Source organism: Dipodomys spectabilis, unplaced genomic scaffold (assembly GCF_019054845.1).
Source record: "Dipodomys spectabilis isolate Male_0828 unplaced genomic scaffold, ASM1905484v1 ptg000089l, whole genome shotgun sequence".
In the NCBI taxonomy this organism is placed as follows: Eukaryota; Metazoa; Chordata; class Mammalia; order Rodentia; family Heteromyidae; genus Dipodomys; species Dipodomys spectabilis.
In genome coordinates, this window is record NW_024870766.1 from 12175441 (window position 1) to 12192145 (window position 16705).

The 16705-nt window shown below is 34.3% G+C and overlaps 1 protein-coding gene across 1 annotated transcript in view; it reads left to right on the top strand.

The window, feature by feature from the left end:
- The window catches only part of Sema3c (semaphorin 3C), a 138507-nt gene that overhangs the window by 80427 nt on the left and 41375 nt on the right, over positions 1 to 16705 (top strand). The window contains exons 6-11 of the mRNA XM_042684770.1: positions 789 to 879; positions 2843 to 2962; positions 4401 to 4543; positions 5734 to 5848; positions 7732 to 7801; positions 8554 to 8698. Of these exons, the coding sequence (XP_042540704.1) occupies positions 789 to 879; positions 2843 to 2962; positions 4401 to 4543; positions 5734 to 5848; positions 7732 to 7801; positions 8554 to 8698 (684 nt within the window). The remainder of the gene's footprint in view (positions 1 to 788; positions 880 to 2842; positions 2963 to 4400; positions 4544 to 5733; positions 5849 to 7731; positions 7802 to 8553; positions 8699 to 16705) is intronic.

The window sequence follows — 16705 nt, forward strand, 5'->3', positions numbered from 1 at the left end:
CTTGAACTCAGGCATAGGTGCTGTTGCTAAGCTTTTTTGCTCAAGGATAGCACTCTACTACTTGAGCCACAGCTCCACTTTTGCCTTAGTGGTGTTTAATTGGAGATAAGAGTCTCTCAGACTTTCCTGCACTTGTCTGGCTTTGCACCCAGATCTTACTTTCTGAGTAGCTAGGAACACAAGTGTGAGTCACTGGCACTCAGCAACAAAGACTTTTATTTTTTTCATTTTCTTTACTGTAACTCCATTGGCTAATCATATGTCTGGTACATGTTCTATAATCTTTTGTTAAATAAACATAATAACAAAATAGTGACATATTTTAATCTACATTATTTGTTGATCTTATACAATGCTTCACATAGCAAAATTATATGGCAAAATATTTTTACAAATATTTCTTAGAAAAGATTGTATTACTTATAAGCAGTATTTCTCTGTGGAAAGTTTTTCTACCTTTGTCCTATTTCGATTGTGTTTAGAATGAGCTATGATTTTGGTGATGTTGATTTGAGGAGAATTACTGCTTGGATCTGCTCTGTAGGGAGTATAATAGGATAAGAACTAGCTCTGCTGAGGTTTCCTAGTTATTAAGAGATGTATTCTTCTTACAAGACAAGTCATTCTCAACACAGCAAATTGGGTAGACATAAGCAACCAAGTAGAAAGTGAATTGTTTTTGATTATGCTTTGTTTTTACCAAAGAACAATTGTCTTAGCACATTATTACTGCATTTTATTATACGTTTACTAAAATGTTGTCATATGATATTTTATCTGCAATAAAGGACCAAGTTTTCATGATTGACTCCAAGTGTGAATCTGGAAAAGGACGATGCTCTTTCAATCCCAATGTGAACACTGTGTCTGTTATGATCAGTAAGTAGGATATAAAGAAATCGAAATAATGGTGCTTTTATATAAGCTTTTTATATTATCATGTTTGTATACTTGGTTATCCTTCTGAGACTATTTCAGTAGTTTTTGTGATTATCTCACTTGACTGTATTATTGGGATTGTCATGTCTATTCCACTGCCATGACTGACATAACTCAGTCTGGTTAACATGCTAACATCTATTAAATGCCAAGAAGCATTAATAATCAGAAGAATTCACATCACAATATTGATGCAGTATCTAATCCATTAATCAAGTCCAATGTTGTCTTATTATTTGGAGATCAACAAAGAAGTCAGATGTTATCTTTTTTTTTTAGAAACTAGACTTTGTAGTCAGTGAAAGGACAATTGGGAATCAAAAATATTTGCGGCTAAAGTAAAAAGGCACATATTTATCTTTGCTTAAATCCTACAAAGAAATCATCACCAAAACTTCTTAAAATGCTTTCCAAAGTGATATTTCATTAAATCTTTTTATTTATAGAACATAAAGCAGAAACTTCCCAATGTCATACAAGAACCACTGAAAATTCCAAACAGGAACTGAAGCTAATTAAACATGCCAACACGAGTAATGTTTAACTTATAAAAACATTGTAATATGCAATAGGATTAGATCATCTCTATACCTACCTTTTCACATCCTTTTCTTTTTTTCTTCTTGGGAATAGAACATCAAGAGTTGGTAATCTGTAGTTTTGTGGCAAAGTGGCTATAACAAAATTGGATCGATTAGTAACATATATGAATTTAGTAACTAAATCTCTGTATATATCTTGACAAATATTCATAGACGTTTACATTGAAATTTTTAAAGGCCTTTTTGTTCATTTTTATCTCCCTACAATCTGTTTCTATGAACTTCAGCCCCATTTTGCTCCAAAATATTTCCCACACAGACTGGCTCCTTGGTAGGGATGTGTGCAACACGGTGAGCACATTCTAGAAACATTCCATTCTCCAGTCGATTCTTGTACAACTCGTATGGCTTATTCCTAAGTAGTGAGACTGAGCTGACTGTTCAAATGTTATAGTTCTGACCACAACCTGGAGGCTGCCAGAGTCATCAGTGTAGAGTTCAGTGTACAGACATGATAAAACTGGTTCTTATTAAGACAGTATTCAGTTCCTCAAGGGTCACTAATTCCAAATTCTCCTTCTTACTGTGATTACACATATGTATCTTTAAAATAGATAAAATAATGTCATATATATATATATACATATATATATATATGGCTTAAAATAATTCAACCTGCCATTAATAATGATGATTTTTTCAAATTTTTAAACATATTTTCTTTCTTGTTCTTATATTCTACTTTTAACTGAGTTATAATTGATAAACTTTGTTTATATTACTAATAGCCATCTTGTATTTAAAATTAAGATACATCTTTACATTGATTACATTTCTTATCATTAGTAGTATTTTAATGATTGAAATATAGCATCCATGTCATCAAATAATAAGAAGAAGAAAACTTTATATTAATTGTGCTTAGTAAAACTTTAGGGATATAATATGCTATGAGAACTTTTGAGACTGTATTTCATGTCTCACATTTTAAAGATGAGAAGATTATAAATCAGGGTGCTAAAGCACTTAGCCTTAATTCTAAGTTTGTTATGGACAGCCAAGATTAGAAAGCAAGTTTTCTATATCTTAGTGTGTTGTTTAAATTTGTTAAAAAGAAAACAATTATACTATTTTATCCATTGAATATCTGTCATTGCTGACACATACTATGTAGAAAAAATAATTATATAGGTAATGATAAGACTAGATTAAAATTTATCCTTTGAGTCAGTTTGATAGACAATGAAAACAATTAACAATTACATTTAAGATGACCAACTTTATTGATTCATAAAACTTTCTAAATAGCAGAATAGCACTTAAAATTGAGCTCTCTGATGATATTTTTTTACTTTTCATAGATGAAGAGCTTTTCTCTGGGATGTACATAGATTTCATGGGCACAGATGCTGCTATTTTTCGAAGTTTAACCAAGAGGAATGCAGTCAGAACTGATCAACACAATTCTAAATGGCTAAGTGGTAAGAAGTTACAGCTTGCGTTTTTCTGGAGTATGCTATGATAGAGTAACAGTTTGTAATTCCATAATAAAAGCTAGCAAAAAAATAGCTAAAAAGTCAAAATTCAGTCCAATATATGAATAATAAAAAGTCTGTACTGTATGATTCAAAAATGTAGGACAAAGGAATGAAATAGTCCAACAGTGATAATTCCTTGTTTTATTAACTATCATGTAATTGTCATAGATACACACAAAAGTGACAGCAATATTCCAAGCATCTTCTCCAAGTTATTTAATGAGAACATCTTGCAATTAAATATGCTTCCTACTTCATTTAATGTGCTTGTATGCCAAACTTAAAAACTATCCTAAATTCATGATACTTGGCATAATGAGAAGATATTTTATGATATTGATATGATAAATGTGTTGTATCAAAAAATTCATTTATTTTATATTTAGATTCCCAAATTGTAAAACTGATGTGTGTATATATATATATATATAAAACTTTTCCAAAATGTGATTAATATTTACCAGAAATCATATACATAACTTTATTATTTTGTTCAATTATTACTGATTATTAGAGATTATGTGGAATTGCTATTTTTTTTAACAAAAAGGCCCTCATTTGATTTTAGTCGATGACTCCAATCACTTACTCGTCTTGACAGCGGAAGAAACCACTATCCAGAGAAAAATTTCAAGTTGACTCTTTTTTGTCCAAAGTTTCAAGTTGACTCAATTTGACTCTTCAATTAGCATTGCACAGCTAAGCATGAATCACCACAGCAAAGTGTTCTATTTCATTGATAGGGCAACACACCAAAAAAGCACTGATTGTCCATTTACTTCAAATTATTCTTCCCGTACATCTAGACTGTTCTAAAAGTTGTTTTGTTCTTGAAATAAAGAAACCCTGTATGATTTCAAATGACAGCATTTTTTTCCTTGAGAAGTTTCCCCTCCATTTCATTTTGCTGTTTTTCAAGGGAAAAATAGTGTGTGTTTCATACTTTGGACTCCCAACTTCTCATTCTGCTTCAATGAATTTGAGTTTATGTATACTAGATTGTAAACCACACTTTGAAAAGCAAACATTCTTTCAATAAAACGACCATCAGACTCCATGGAAAATAGCAGAGAGAAACTTTTCAACTTTTTAAAACTTACCAAATGTACAAGGAACTTTTGCATTTACATTACTTCCATAATATATTACACACAGATAAAAATTAGTCACATTAGCCCTATATTTCATGGTCTTTGACATTCCAAATTTGTAATGTTGAACTGAATACTGTTACTGTTTTTATTTGAAATTTTGCCTATAGACATAGAACTATTCCTCTATATCCAATATGGAGTAGGCACGAATCTCTGATCTACTTGAAAGAACAGTACTTGGATTTATTTTCATCATGAGTATATATAATCTTTATGGTTTTTTCCAGAGCCTATGTTTGTGGATGCACATGTCATCCCAGATGGCACTGATCCAAATGATGCTAAGGTATATTTCTTCTTCAAAGAAAAGTTAACTGACAATAACAGGAGCACAAAACAGATTCATTCCATGATTGCTCGAATATGTCCTGTAAGTATCCGTATGCTAATTTGAAGAAAAATTATTAATTATATACATGTCTTTCCAATAGTTTATATTCATGCTTTTATTATGTACAGTGACAAATGAATAAGACACTGACAGAAAGAATTCAGTATAATGTATGCTTGCATGAGTCATGTGGGATCATCTTGAATTGTTTTATTTAAAGTCTTCAGGGAAATAATTTGGTTTTAGTTTTGAGTAATTTTTTTTTACATTCCTTTAATGCATTTGAATAGCTAAATTGTGTATTACCAAAAGAATCTAGACAGCTCTTGCAAATAGAATACAACTAAATCTCAGTAAAAGATAAGTATTATGAAAGTCTGTAGTAGTAAAAAATTAAGGAATTCTTTAGCAACTATAGTTCTAATTTTAAAGAGAAGCCAAAATGTTCTGTGTGTCAACAAGAAGCATACATACTATCAAAAATTCATAAGTTTCTCTCACATAGTAATTTCATCATTATATTTGGTTATGTATGATTAACCTCCTTGTTCAACAAATATTCTGGAAGTTTTTTGTGTTAATTTATCTCAACATATTGCAATATTCCATTGGTCATAGCCCTCCTATTTCTTAGTCACTTGAGAGAAGATTTAAAAAAAAAGCCATTAATAGAGATAAAACGGCCTCTGGACAGAGATGGAGAAAAGCCTCATGAGCAGACATTTGTGAATGATCCAAATGGTAATTCTGATTAGAACTTTTGGGGACTGATAAAGCAGAGAAGGGAAAATAAATAAATAAATAAATAACAACAATAGTAATACAATGAAGGAGGGAAAAAATGAAACTATCTGGTATAGGGATATGCACACTCTCCTGACCAGAGAAGAATACAATGTACCACAATTTTTGTTTATAGCAAAGAAGAACAAGTATTAAGAAAAGTCATGAAAAATCACTCATTCTTCATAATGTGGATGTTTCGATCATAAGTTATTAAAATTAAGACATATTTTCACTGTTAAGAATGTAGGAGAATAATGCCAGTGTAATTCTGGACATTTTACAAAATAGTAAGTCTTCAATATTTTTGTGATGTGCATATGGAGTTTACGTGTTCTTCGGATTATATGTAGTAAAGCCTAAAGAAAGTAGAGTCCAGGTTGAATTTGCAATGCTTTTCCATCTTTCCTTAAGTAACCTGAATCCTGTTTACAAAATGGTTTCAGAATGACACTGGTGGGCTGCGGAGCCTCGTTAACAAGTGGACCACCTTCTTGAAGGCAAGGCTTGTGTGCTCCGTCACAGATGAAGATGGCCCAGAGACACACTTTGATGAGTTAGGTATGTTGATGTGAGACTGAACAATGTTTCCGAAAGGGAGTTTGTAAGATTCATCTATTTCAGTGGCATCCCAGAAGATGCGCCTTCTATGAGTATTTGCAGCAACAACAACAAAAGGTGCCAATTTGAATTAATGATCTGAATGCTACTTGTCATTTTCCTTAAGTGTTTTTAAAATCTCTTTTACCATACTAAATGTGTGAAAGTTATGGTGTACTTCTGTAATTTATATGTTTCCGTTTTTATAAATGAATATATATTTCATGTATGTGAGAACATCTAACATATTGATTTAACATCAGCTTGTATAAGAATACACAGCTGGTAAAACAAATGCACACACTTGAGTGTGGATAGAAAAAAAAATTAAAGTAGAAATTAGAATTGTGGTCCTGGTTGTTGGCCCTGAAATTATGGATTCCTTCTATGACATGAGAAAGATAAAATTTCCAAGTCAAACTAGGGCTAACAATGATCTAATTCTGTTATGGAAAACTTCTCCTCACTAAGAGTAGCCTTAATTTGAACTATGCTAATGCCTTTTAAGAATATCTTGTCTTTTCTTTAATCTATTAAAATGTGAAATTGTGTCCATTCTCAAACTTGGAGGCAGACGATGAAGAATGGCATTGTACTGTAAAATGCAAAACTTTGATGGTCCTAACAGTGATAGCCTGAAATAGATGGTCTAATCAACCATTGTGTTGATAATGCAAGCAAATTTTTAGCACTAGCATCTCTAAAAAACTTTCTAAGTAACATTTTATGACATAGGCTAGTAACTCATCCCCCTCCCCTGGCCCCTTGCTGACAACTCTTTGGTTCTTTCTTTTTACTTTGAGTGAGAACTAGATACTATCAGCCTTTGTTCACATTTGGAAAAGCTAAATGATTACTAATTTTTGCTTGAGGTCCTTAACTAGTTGTCTGGTATTTCTCCCCTAGAGTTTGTATTCTCAAAGTAGTTCATCCAGGATTTTATGATAATCATGGCAGTTGATTATAAGTTAGGATTTTCTTTCAGAAATCTACTTAGGGTTTTATATATATATATATATATATATATATATATATATATATATTCTTGTCTTTGCCTTAATATAGGGTAAAAATCTTATTGTCAGGGGAAGTATTTGTTAAGATAAATATGTCATCAGTAATTTTGAACATAAGTCTTATTTCCCTATTTATACAGAAACATTGTAAACCCATTAATTATCATGCTAGAACTTTAAACTATGGATTAAAAAGAAATTGAGAATTGTGATATTTTTAAATAAGAAAATGGTATAAAATTAAAAGATACTTAGAAAATTCACAAACAAGTTATAGGAATGCTCTTGTAACTTGATACTCAAGGACTCTCATGATAATAATTTCCCCTTTCTATCTTAGTGTGTATTTTTAAAGTTTACAAGGTTCTAATATGTATTATATGCCATTGTGGTTATTTCAGTTAACATTTCTTTAGCTTTGTTGGTATGTAGATATGGTGTTCATAAATCCCATTACTCTCTGTACCTATCATTCAGTTGTTTCCAAATTATAGTTATGCTCCAAGCATAACTTTTTTTTTTTTAAATTTAATTTAATTTTATTTGTGAACATACTGTACAGAGGAGTTACAGTTACATGGGCAGGATAATGCGTACATTTCTTACCAAGCATTGCAGCCTCCTCCTTTGTTTATCCTTCACATCCCTTCCCAGCCTCCCCCCTCCCCCCCAATCCCAATCCTTCTCCTCCCCCCCCCCCCACCAACGTTGTAAAGCTCGTTTCCAAGCATAACTTTCTAACCCCTAGTTTTCATAGTTGAAATTATTTTCTTACAATACCATTGAAATTTGTGAACTTTAAAAGAATGGAATTTTCCTTTGTTATAGAGGATGTATTTCTTCTGGAAACTGATAATCCAAGGACAACTCTAGTGTATGGCATTTTTACAACATCCAGGTAATTGTTAAATGAGTATGTTTTCTGAATTAATAAAATTATTGAGCAATAGTAGTTCTAAAATATTCTTTATATTTTTAGGTCCATGAAATAGTTCTACCATTTTGTTTAGATTTCCAGATTACCAAATTACACTTAAGCTGAAAAAGAACTTTTCAAGGTTATTCATATAATGAATAATAAAACTGAAATTATGTTATTTTTCTCAAAAAAGAAAACATATGTTAGAATATAGAAATTAAGTAAAGAAGATATTTTAAGAAATAAACTATGAATACTGGCAATTTCCATGAAAACTTTGACCATTTGTCTTGCTGAGGTGACTTGAGTAACTTGAGGTGACAGTGGTATATAAATTTATGCCCATGTTAGCCTACCTCTCCAGTTTGTGACTTTGTTCCTAGGTAGCACACAGCAGGAGATTTGTGAATTTTATCAGCTTTTCATTCTTTTTATTTTATTTTTTGGGGGGTTATGGGCCTGAACTCTGGGCCTGGGCTCTGTCCCTCAGTTCTTCAGCTCAGGGCCAACACTACCACTTGAGCCACAGCTGGAAATGTCCAGCTTTTGCTGCTTATGTTGTGCTGAGGAATTGAACCCAGAGTCTCACGCATGCAAGGCAAGCACTCTACCATTGAGTCACCTTCCCAGCCCTTATCAGCTTTTAATCAGAAGCTTTGCCACCTAATCTTTTTAATTGTTGTACATGTTTTAAAATAAGAAAATAAACTCTTTCTGTTTTTCTTTTTCAGCTCAGTTTTCAAAGGCTCAGCAGTGTGTGTGTACCATTTATCTGATATACAGACTGTGTTTAATGGGCCTTTTGCCCACAAAGAAGGGCCCAATCACCAGCTGATTTCCTATCAGGGTAGAATTCCTTATCCTCGCCCTGGAACTGTAAGTATACTGCAAACTTTCCTTTTATTCACATGGCTTAAGTTTGATATATCAAAATGCTTTCAAAACAGTACTTGTAGTTGAAATGATTTTTAATCACAAAGCAGCAAATATTTGTGTGGCTCTAATTTCTAAATTATTTTACATTTTATAAGACACTTGTATTATAATATCACTTTTCTTGTAACTATTTGCTCACATATGTCAAACATTTTTCCCTTTAAGTAATATATAGCATATATGCTTTAACTAAATATAGTCGAAAATTTGAAATAGATCTGCCATGTTATCTCTAATTCACACATGATTATTCCTTTACTAAAACAATTGAGATTCCTCAAGCTAGAGAAAGTTGAGGAGCAACTAGTGATAAAATTCTTGGACTCCTAAAATGTTGAACTTTCAAGTAGGCATGGTACAATACCCCTGTAATTCCAGCATAAGCTGCATAATAAGATATTGTCGAGAGAGAGAGAGAGAGAGAGAAAGAGAGAGAGAGGATGAGAAAATGTATGAAGGAAGGGAAGAGGTAGAAGAGGGAGCTAGGCAGGTAACTTTTTCAAAGTTAGTTTATATGCTAATTGGAAATCAATATCTTCCCCCATTTAATTTACATAAATGTACAATCTATATAACTTTACAATCTAAACATTATCATTTAACTCTTAGAAGAAAGAGTCTTCTTTTACTTTCTTGTCAGTTTTATACTTTAAAATCAGTATTTATAAGACAACTCTACCAGCTGACTCACTTGTTCAGGTCTTTCTGCTTCAGGTTATTTTTTCGATAGATTTTTTTTTTTTTTTTTTTGCCTCTTACATAGTTGGGATTGCAGACATCTACCACCAAGCTCAACTTATTTGCTGAGATAGAGGGGTCTTTGTAACTTTTTGACTAGGCTTACCATTGACCTACAATTCTCATCTCTGCCTCCTGAGTAGCTAGAATTATAGATATAATCCACGGCAGGCAGCAAGTATTTTCTAATACAAATGACATGTTAGCCAAGTTCCAAAGCAGCGAAACCTTGATAAAGCTCAGAGTTATGAGCTGAAAATTCATGAGCATACTAAGAAGCCTGTCATTGTAAAAATAAATGTCAATATGATAGTTACCTCTCCTCAAATCATATTTCAAGAATGATTACATGGAAAGTATTTCATCTGAAATATTTCATATTTGACCACAGGAGTCATGGGTAATATATTAAAAAAATAACATTCTTAACAATGACTTCTCATTGAGCTGTAGCTTTATCATTGCTTTCATTAAAAAAAAAAAAAAAAACTTGATAGGACTTGGTGATGTAATTCAGGATCACCTTGAACTCAGCCCATGCTAACCTCAAACTTCGGATCCTCCTATTTCAGCTTTGAAAATGTTTTATCTTGTTGATTGATTGGTTGGTTGGTTGATTGATTAAAATACTGGGGATTAAGACTGGGACCTGTGTATACAACTCAAGCATTCTACCTCTTGAGCTTTGTCTCCAACTATTCTTTCCTCTTGAGAAGGAAGTTTATAGATGACTGTGATAGTGTATGCTTTCATCTTCATTTTTCTCCCTCTTTCAGATAGTACCAGGGTCTGAGCCTAGGGCCTGGCACTTGCAAAGCAGGTACTCGACCACTAAAATCACACCCTCAGGTCTTTTTTATGTTTGTTACTTTTTGCAGTAGCTTTGTGCTTTTTGTCTCAGTTAGTTGGATCATGATGTACCTATTTATGTTACCAATTAACTACTTGAACAACTGGCACTTTACTGGTTTAAATGAGGATCTAGGAAGTACTACCCACCTCCAGCCTGGCCTTGATTCTTGATTCTCCTGATCTCAGTGTGTCAAGTACCTCAGATCACAAACATAAGTTACCTTGCCTAAATTTATCATTCATTCTTTTGAACAATGTATATATAGATTAGTATAGAAGCAACTGATTTATAAAGTCAGTTCTGATATCTGTTCATTTCTGATATCTTAAGAAAAGAAAAATCTTCAAATAATCTACCAAAAGAAATGAAAGAGAACTTATGCTAAATCAGGCTAAATTAGAATTTGAGACCTCAAAGCCACAGGCTGACTACTGTTCTGTACCCAACTTGTACCCAGATCCCAATAGTAAATTGTGTACATTATGAGCAGCTCTGCTAAAGAAAGGACACGTGCAGGGTGCCGGTGGCTCACACCTGTAATCCTAGCTACTCAAGAAGCTGAGATCTGAGGAACGCAGTTCAAAGCTGGCCCAGTCAGGAAAAGTCCTTGAGACTATTATCTCCAATAAACCACCAGAAAACTGACAGTGGTACTGTGGCTCAAGTGGTAGAGCATGCACCTTGAGCTGAAGAGCTGAGGGACAGCGCCCAGGCCCACAATTGACCGAAAAAAAAAAAAAGGAAAAAAGAAAAGACAAAAAGAAAGAAAGGACACCACAGTGGTAACCAGTAATTTTTAGCCATGGCAAAAACAATTTTTACCATAAAAATTGCTTTACATCAGGGATTGTTTTCCCTAAAGAATAGCCACCTCTGGATTTACTTGTCATCATGCTCTTCAAGCTCATGGCAACTTTAATGCCACCTTAATGTGTGCAGGGAGCTCTGAGGATAACAGGAATGAAGGCTCACTAGTGCAAGGAGCAAATCCTCTACACAATGTGGGGATAGAGCGACCATTTTAGTAAAAATAAACTCATTTTAAATTAGAAAATTCTGCTAACTGTTCACCAGTTTTTTTAGCTCCCAAGAATAAGCATTCTGTGCCCCCCTCCCCCGTCCTAAAATAGTGTGGAATAAGCCAAGGATTAGTGACACACATCTGGAGCAGACTGTGAAAAGAGGGAGTAGTCAGTACTTAAGACATATTTCTATTATGTGGTTGTTTTACATCTGGTGTTGAGACCAGAACAGCTCCTTTAGATCCAAAAATTGTCTGAAGAGTGAGGCTTAGGGAATTAAAGCAGCAGGGTGGAGGAATGACCTCTGGAAGTTCTCCTGGAAAAGCATATTTCCTTGAAGATCAGGTCCCTCCACCCTTTGCTCAGCAAAACACCATGAAGTCAGCTCTGTGACTCACAGTGGCTAGTGGCTTCCCTGAGCTTCATGATCATGCAGCCAGAAGACCTTAAGCCAAATGACCCAAAGCATTCCACTCTTCTGGGGTCAGGAATGCTGCCTCTGAAGTCCTCCCAATAAAGGATCAACTGTGATTGTCGGACTGTATTTCCTCTTGCCATAGTCTGGTTGCTGGGTCAACCCCATAAATATGATTGTGCTCTTAAAGAAATGGCACTGGCAGAAATCCTATATGCTCATTCTGATGTTCCCTGAAGGTGCTCCTTTTAAAACAAGCTTGAGAGCTGTGTTAGCAAACATCCCAACCAGCAAGTCTGAGTCTGTAGGAGGAAGCCTGCCAATTGTGTCATGATGTTTTTCCATAAGTAACTCAAGTTTGTGGAAGAAACAAGACACCTTTGGTATGTTGCAAAGGGCAGCCAAAGACTGCCGACTCTCTCTGTGTCAGGCAAACACATTACATTATTCTGTCCCAATGTGTACAAAGCTTTTGCAGAGATTTCTTTTGTATAAACTGTGTGTCCTGGTAAAAACAGCACCATTTTTAAAGTGCTCCATTCTAATATCTATTTATAAGTGTAGCAGAGAAATCTGCTTTAATAGCTCAGGAATAACATAGAGTTTTCCAAGTTACCTTAACCTTTATTTTCCCATCTTGAAACTTTTTCAGTGGCCTGGGCAGACTCAAGTACTTTCAAGACTTCTGTACTTTCCTAAGTTCATTAATATCTATCTATCTATCTATCTATCTATCTATCTATCTATCTATCTATCTATTTTTCTATCTATCTATCTATTTGTATTGATTATTGACAATTATTCATGAACCAAGTTCATGAATGAACTTGGACAATGAACTCAAGTTCATTGTCCCAAATTATGCTGGTTTTATTTTGCTTTGAATAAAGTCTATCTTACTGATGTATTTATAACAACTCATTCTTATGCCCTCTATGTCAAAATGCTTTGTGAATAAAAAGCATTCAAAGAAGGGACATGTAAAACTGCAGAGCTTCTGTATGGCAAAGGACATAGCTAGCAAGATCAATAGAAAGCCCACAGACTGGGAGAAGATCTTCAGTAGCTACACAACAGACAAGGGCCTCATATCTAAAATATACTTAGAACTCAAAAAACTAAATCCTCCAACAACAAATCCTCAAAGAAACAACTGCCCAATTAATAAGTAGGCTAAAGACTTAGAGACTTCTCTGAAGAGGAAATAAGAATGGCCAGTAGACACATGAAGAAATGCTCAATTTCTCTAGCCATAGAAGAAATGTAAATCAAAACAACATTGAGATTCTACCTCACCCCAGTTAGATTGAGTATAATCAAAAAGTCTAATAATGACAGATGTTGGAGGAGATGTGGACAGAAGAGAACCCTACTGCATTGTTGGTGGGAGTATAAACTTTTTTATCATTTTTGTATGTTTTTTTTATTGTAAAATTACTATACAGAGGGGTTACCGTTACATGAGTAAGATAATGAGTACATTTCCTATAGAGCATTGTTACCTCCTCCTTTTTTTTTCCCCTACCATCCCTTCCCTCCCCACTTCCCCAACTCCTCCTACCCCCCACCCACTGCCAAAGTTGTAAAGTTCATTTTCAAGGTAGTGTCTAGTACATCTCATTGTTACAATAGGTCAACCTGTATCCTTATTTAAGCAAATACAGTGTAAACAGGTGTTATACTGTAGGGGAATAATATACCAAAGAAACAAAAAATCACATACTACATTAAAATATATTAAAAAATAATAGCAATAAAGGAAAAAATGCTTGTGTCCCTATCTTTCGCTTAACATCATCTTATATGTTCATATGTACATAGCTTTTAACCTTTTCTGCTTGTCCTAGACATATACTAAATATTGTAAATAAGAGAAAGCATGGCAAGAAAAACTGAAACAATATATCTCCACCAAACCAGCCCTACAAAAGATACTTAAAGATGTCCTACACATAGAAAACCAACTAGAGTGTAAACTTGTTCAGCCACTCTGGAAAGCAGTATGGAGGTTCCTCAAAAGACTCCACATAGAGCTCCCCTATGGCCTAGCAATCCCACTTCTGGGCATTTACCCAAACAATCACAAACAAGGTCATACTAATGCTACCAGCACAACTATGTTTATCGCAGCATTATTCACTGTAGGTAAGATATGGAACCAACCCAGATGTCTCTCCTTAGATTAGTGGATCAAGAAAATGTGTATATATATATATATATATATATATATACACACACACATATATATACATATATATTCATATATATATACATATGAAATCCATGCTTCCAGCAGAAAGAACAGCACTGCCCCATATAGAGGAAATGGAAAGACTTGGAAAAAATCATGTTAAGTGAAGTAAGCCAGTCCCAAAGAAATTTAGGTCCCATGATTTCCCTTATTTGCAACAGTTAGTATACATATAGGATAATCTTACCAGATGAGCTGAAAAGCTCAAAAACCATGTACAAATGACCATATAAGATTATGCTAAGTGAAATGAACTCCAAGATATGGACACAAGAGGTCTGTCTTTATTGTTATTGTTTTAAATGTACCATGTGATCTTATTTTGTTGTTGTTGTTGTTGTTTCCTCTGTATGTTCTTTCCCCTATGGCATATCCCCTGTTGTCGCTGTACGCAATTCTGATACCTTGCATCTTGTATATACATATGTCTAATCCCCTCTAGGGGGATTAGAAGCAAGACCCAGGATGACCCATTGCAACAATGATACCCACAGGACAGCACACTGGAAATGAACTTTACAACTTAGGCAGCCAGGGGGAGGAAAGGGGAGAGGAGTGTGGAAGGTGGGAGAGGGAAGGAATAGTGGGACAGCAACAAGGAAGGTAACAGTGATGGACAAGTAATGTACTCATTGCCTTACTCATGTAACTGTAACCCCTCCGTACAACATCTTAACAAAATTAAACAAAATAAGAAAAGAAGGAACATGCATTTTAGTATGTTTCTGTATTAGCTTTGAAAGCTTGTGTAATGGATGTAAGAAGGAACCCCATTACTGGCACATTAAAAAGAAATTGAACACTAGAAAATATCTAACCAAAATTAATTTTATGACAATTTTTTAGAAAACGAGACGGCAGATTATTTAGTGGAAATCACATTTTTGTATGGCAGTATAAGTATGTTATTTGATCTTAAAGATTCAATACATATACTTTACTATATCACAAGATAAAGGAAAAGTGATCTCATCTTATTTGTATTTAGGAGTGTAATCCTGAGTGATCTCACCATTGCAGATAGTCAGAAAAGGGTAATCGATTTTTTTTAGCTGACATTTTACCATTCTATATACACTTTATCTTTAAAGTTGATGTTATGCATCAGTAGAAGTAGTTATTATAAAAACGATAATTAGTTGGGATTCAGTGGCTCATGGCTATAATCCTAGCTACTAAGAAGGCTGAGATCTGAGGATCACAGTGCTAAGCCAGCCTGGGCAGAAAAGTCCCCATGAGACTCATCTCCAATTAACCAGAAGTGGAGCTGTGACTCACGTGGTAGAGTGTTAGCTTTGAGCACAAAAGAGGCTCAGGCATAGCAGCCAGACCCTAAATTCAAGCCCACAACTGGAAGAAAAAAGAGAGATAATTCTTCTGTAAATTTGGAAATAAGCTCGTTTTAGGAGACACTTGTTTCCAAGGAAATTCAGTATGTTAAGAAAGTCTCAAAGATGGATTGAATGAATGTAACATCACTGATTTGATGTATATTGCTTACTTATCTAGTTAACTATGGTGGTAAGCAACCTTACTATTAATTTTATCTGGATTTCAGTTCCTTTTTAAGAAAAGACAGAAAATAAGCACTAACTGTACCAACTGGAAATTATAAAACTCACCTCACCACGTAGGCTAACTTTTGACCTTTCAAGAACTGAAAAATTCAAGAGCTTGCACATACTTGAGGATCTGTGTCAACTTAGCAAGTCATAATTAGTGGTGGTTTATGACTGTCTGCAACTTGTTACATTGCCCATGCTTTGTTCTTTCCATGTCTTCATCCAATGAGCAATGCATCTCCCTTTTTCCACTTTGCATGAAGAATGAGAATAGAAAACACCCATGATGATTCCATGTTTCTCTGAAGTATGGAATATATCCTCCAGTTTAGAGCAACCTCAAATTAAATTCTTGTCCTCATTTTGGGTTCTATTGTGGGCAGTTTATAAACAGCTATATTTAAATGCAATGCTTTTTCTTGCAAATCAGAGCACATGAGTTCCAAATAATGAAAGAACAAGTGGAAGGCTTGTTTTATGGCTAGTCTCATTATCTCTCCTTTGGGAACTCATGCCATTGCTCCTTAAGCAATTTCTCCAAAAACAAACTGGATATTTTTTATCCTGTAAAACTTTTGAGTAATGCTAAATTGGCCAAGTTGTTCTGAAAATAGCATATATGACTATGCAGTCTAAATGAGTGAGACTATATTAACAATCTGTGGAGGTGTGCATACAATTGTGAATCTGTCTGGCAACATTGACCCAAAGGCACACAGAATTCTGGGTAGCAATCGCATGGCTTTATCCTAGAGGTTGCCTTATATTGATGACTCCTATAACCATTTATCTTTTAAAACTGAATCAACATTGAAGATTTGGCTGATTCCATGCAAAATACCACATTTTTATCTTATGATTGAATCTGGCAGCACAAGCTTACAGGAACAATCAGCACATAATACGTGTCCATTGTCACCCGTGGACCCAGCATAACTTTCCAATCTCTCAGTCATTTCATATCCTACTGTTCACATTGATGCTGTAACCATTGCTATTAGCCGGGAAGCTTTCTTTGTTATCTTCCTTTGGACCTTGAACCTCTTTCTTGAGAATAAGTAAGAACTAAGAATAGTGTGTGTTTTTAAGATAGTTTATGTTCAGGT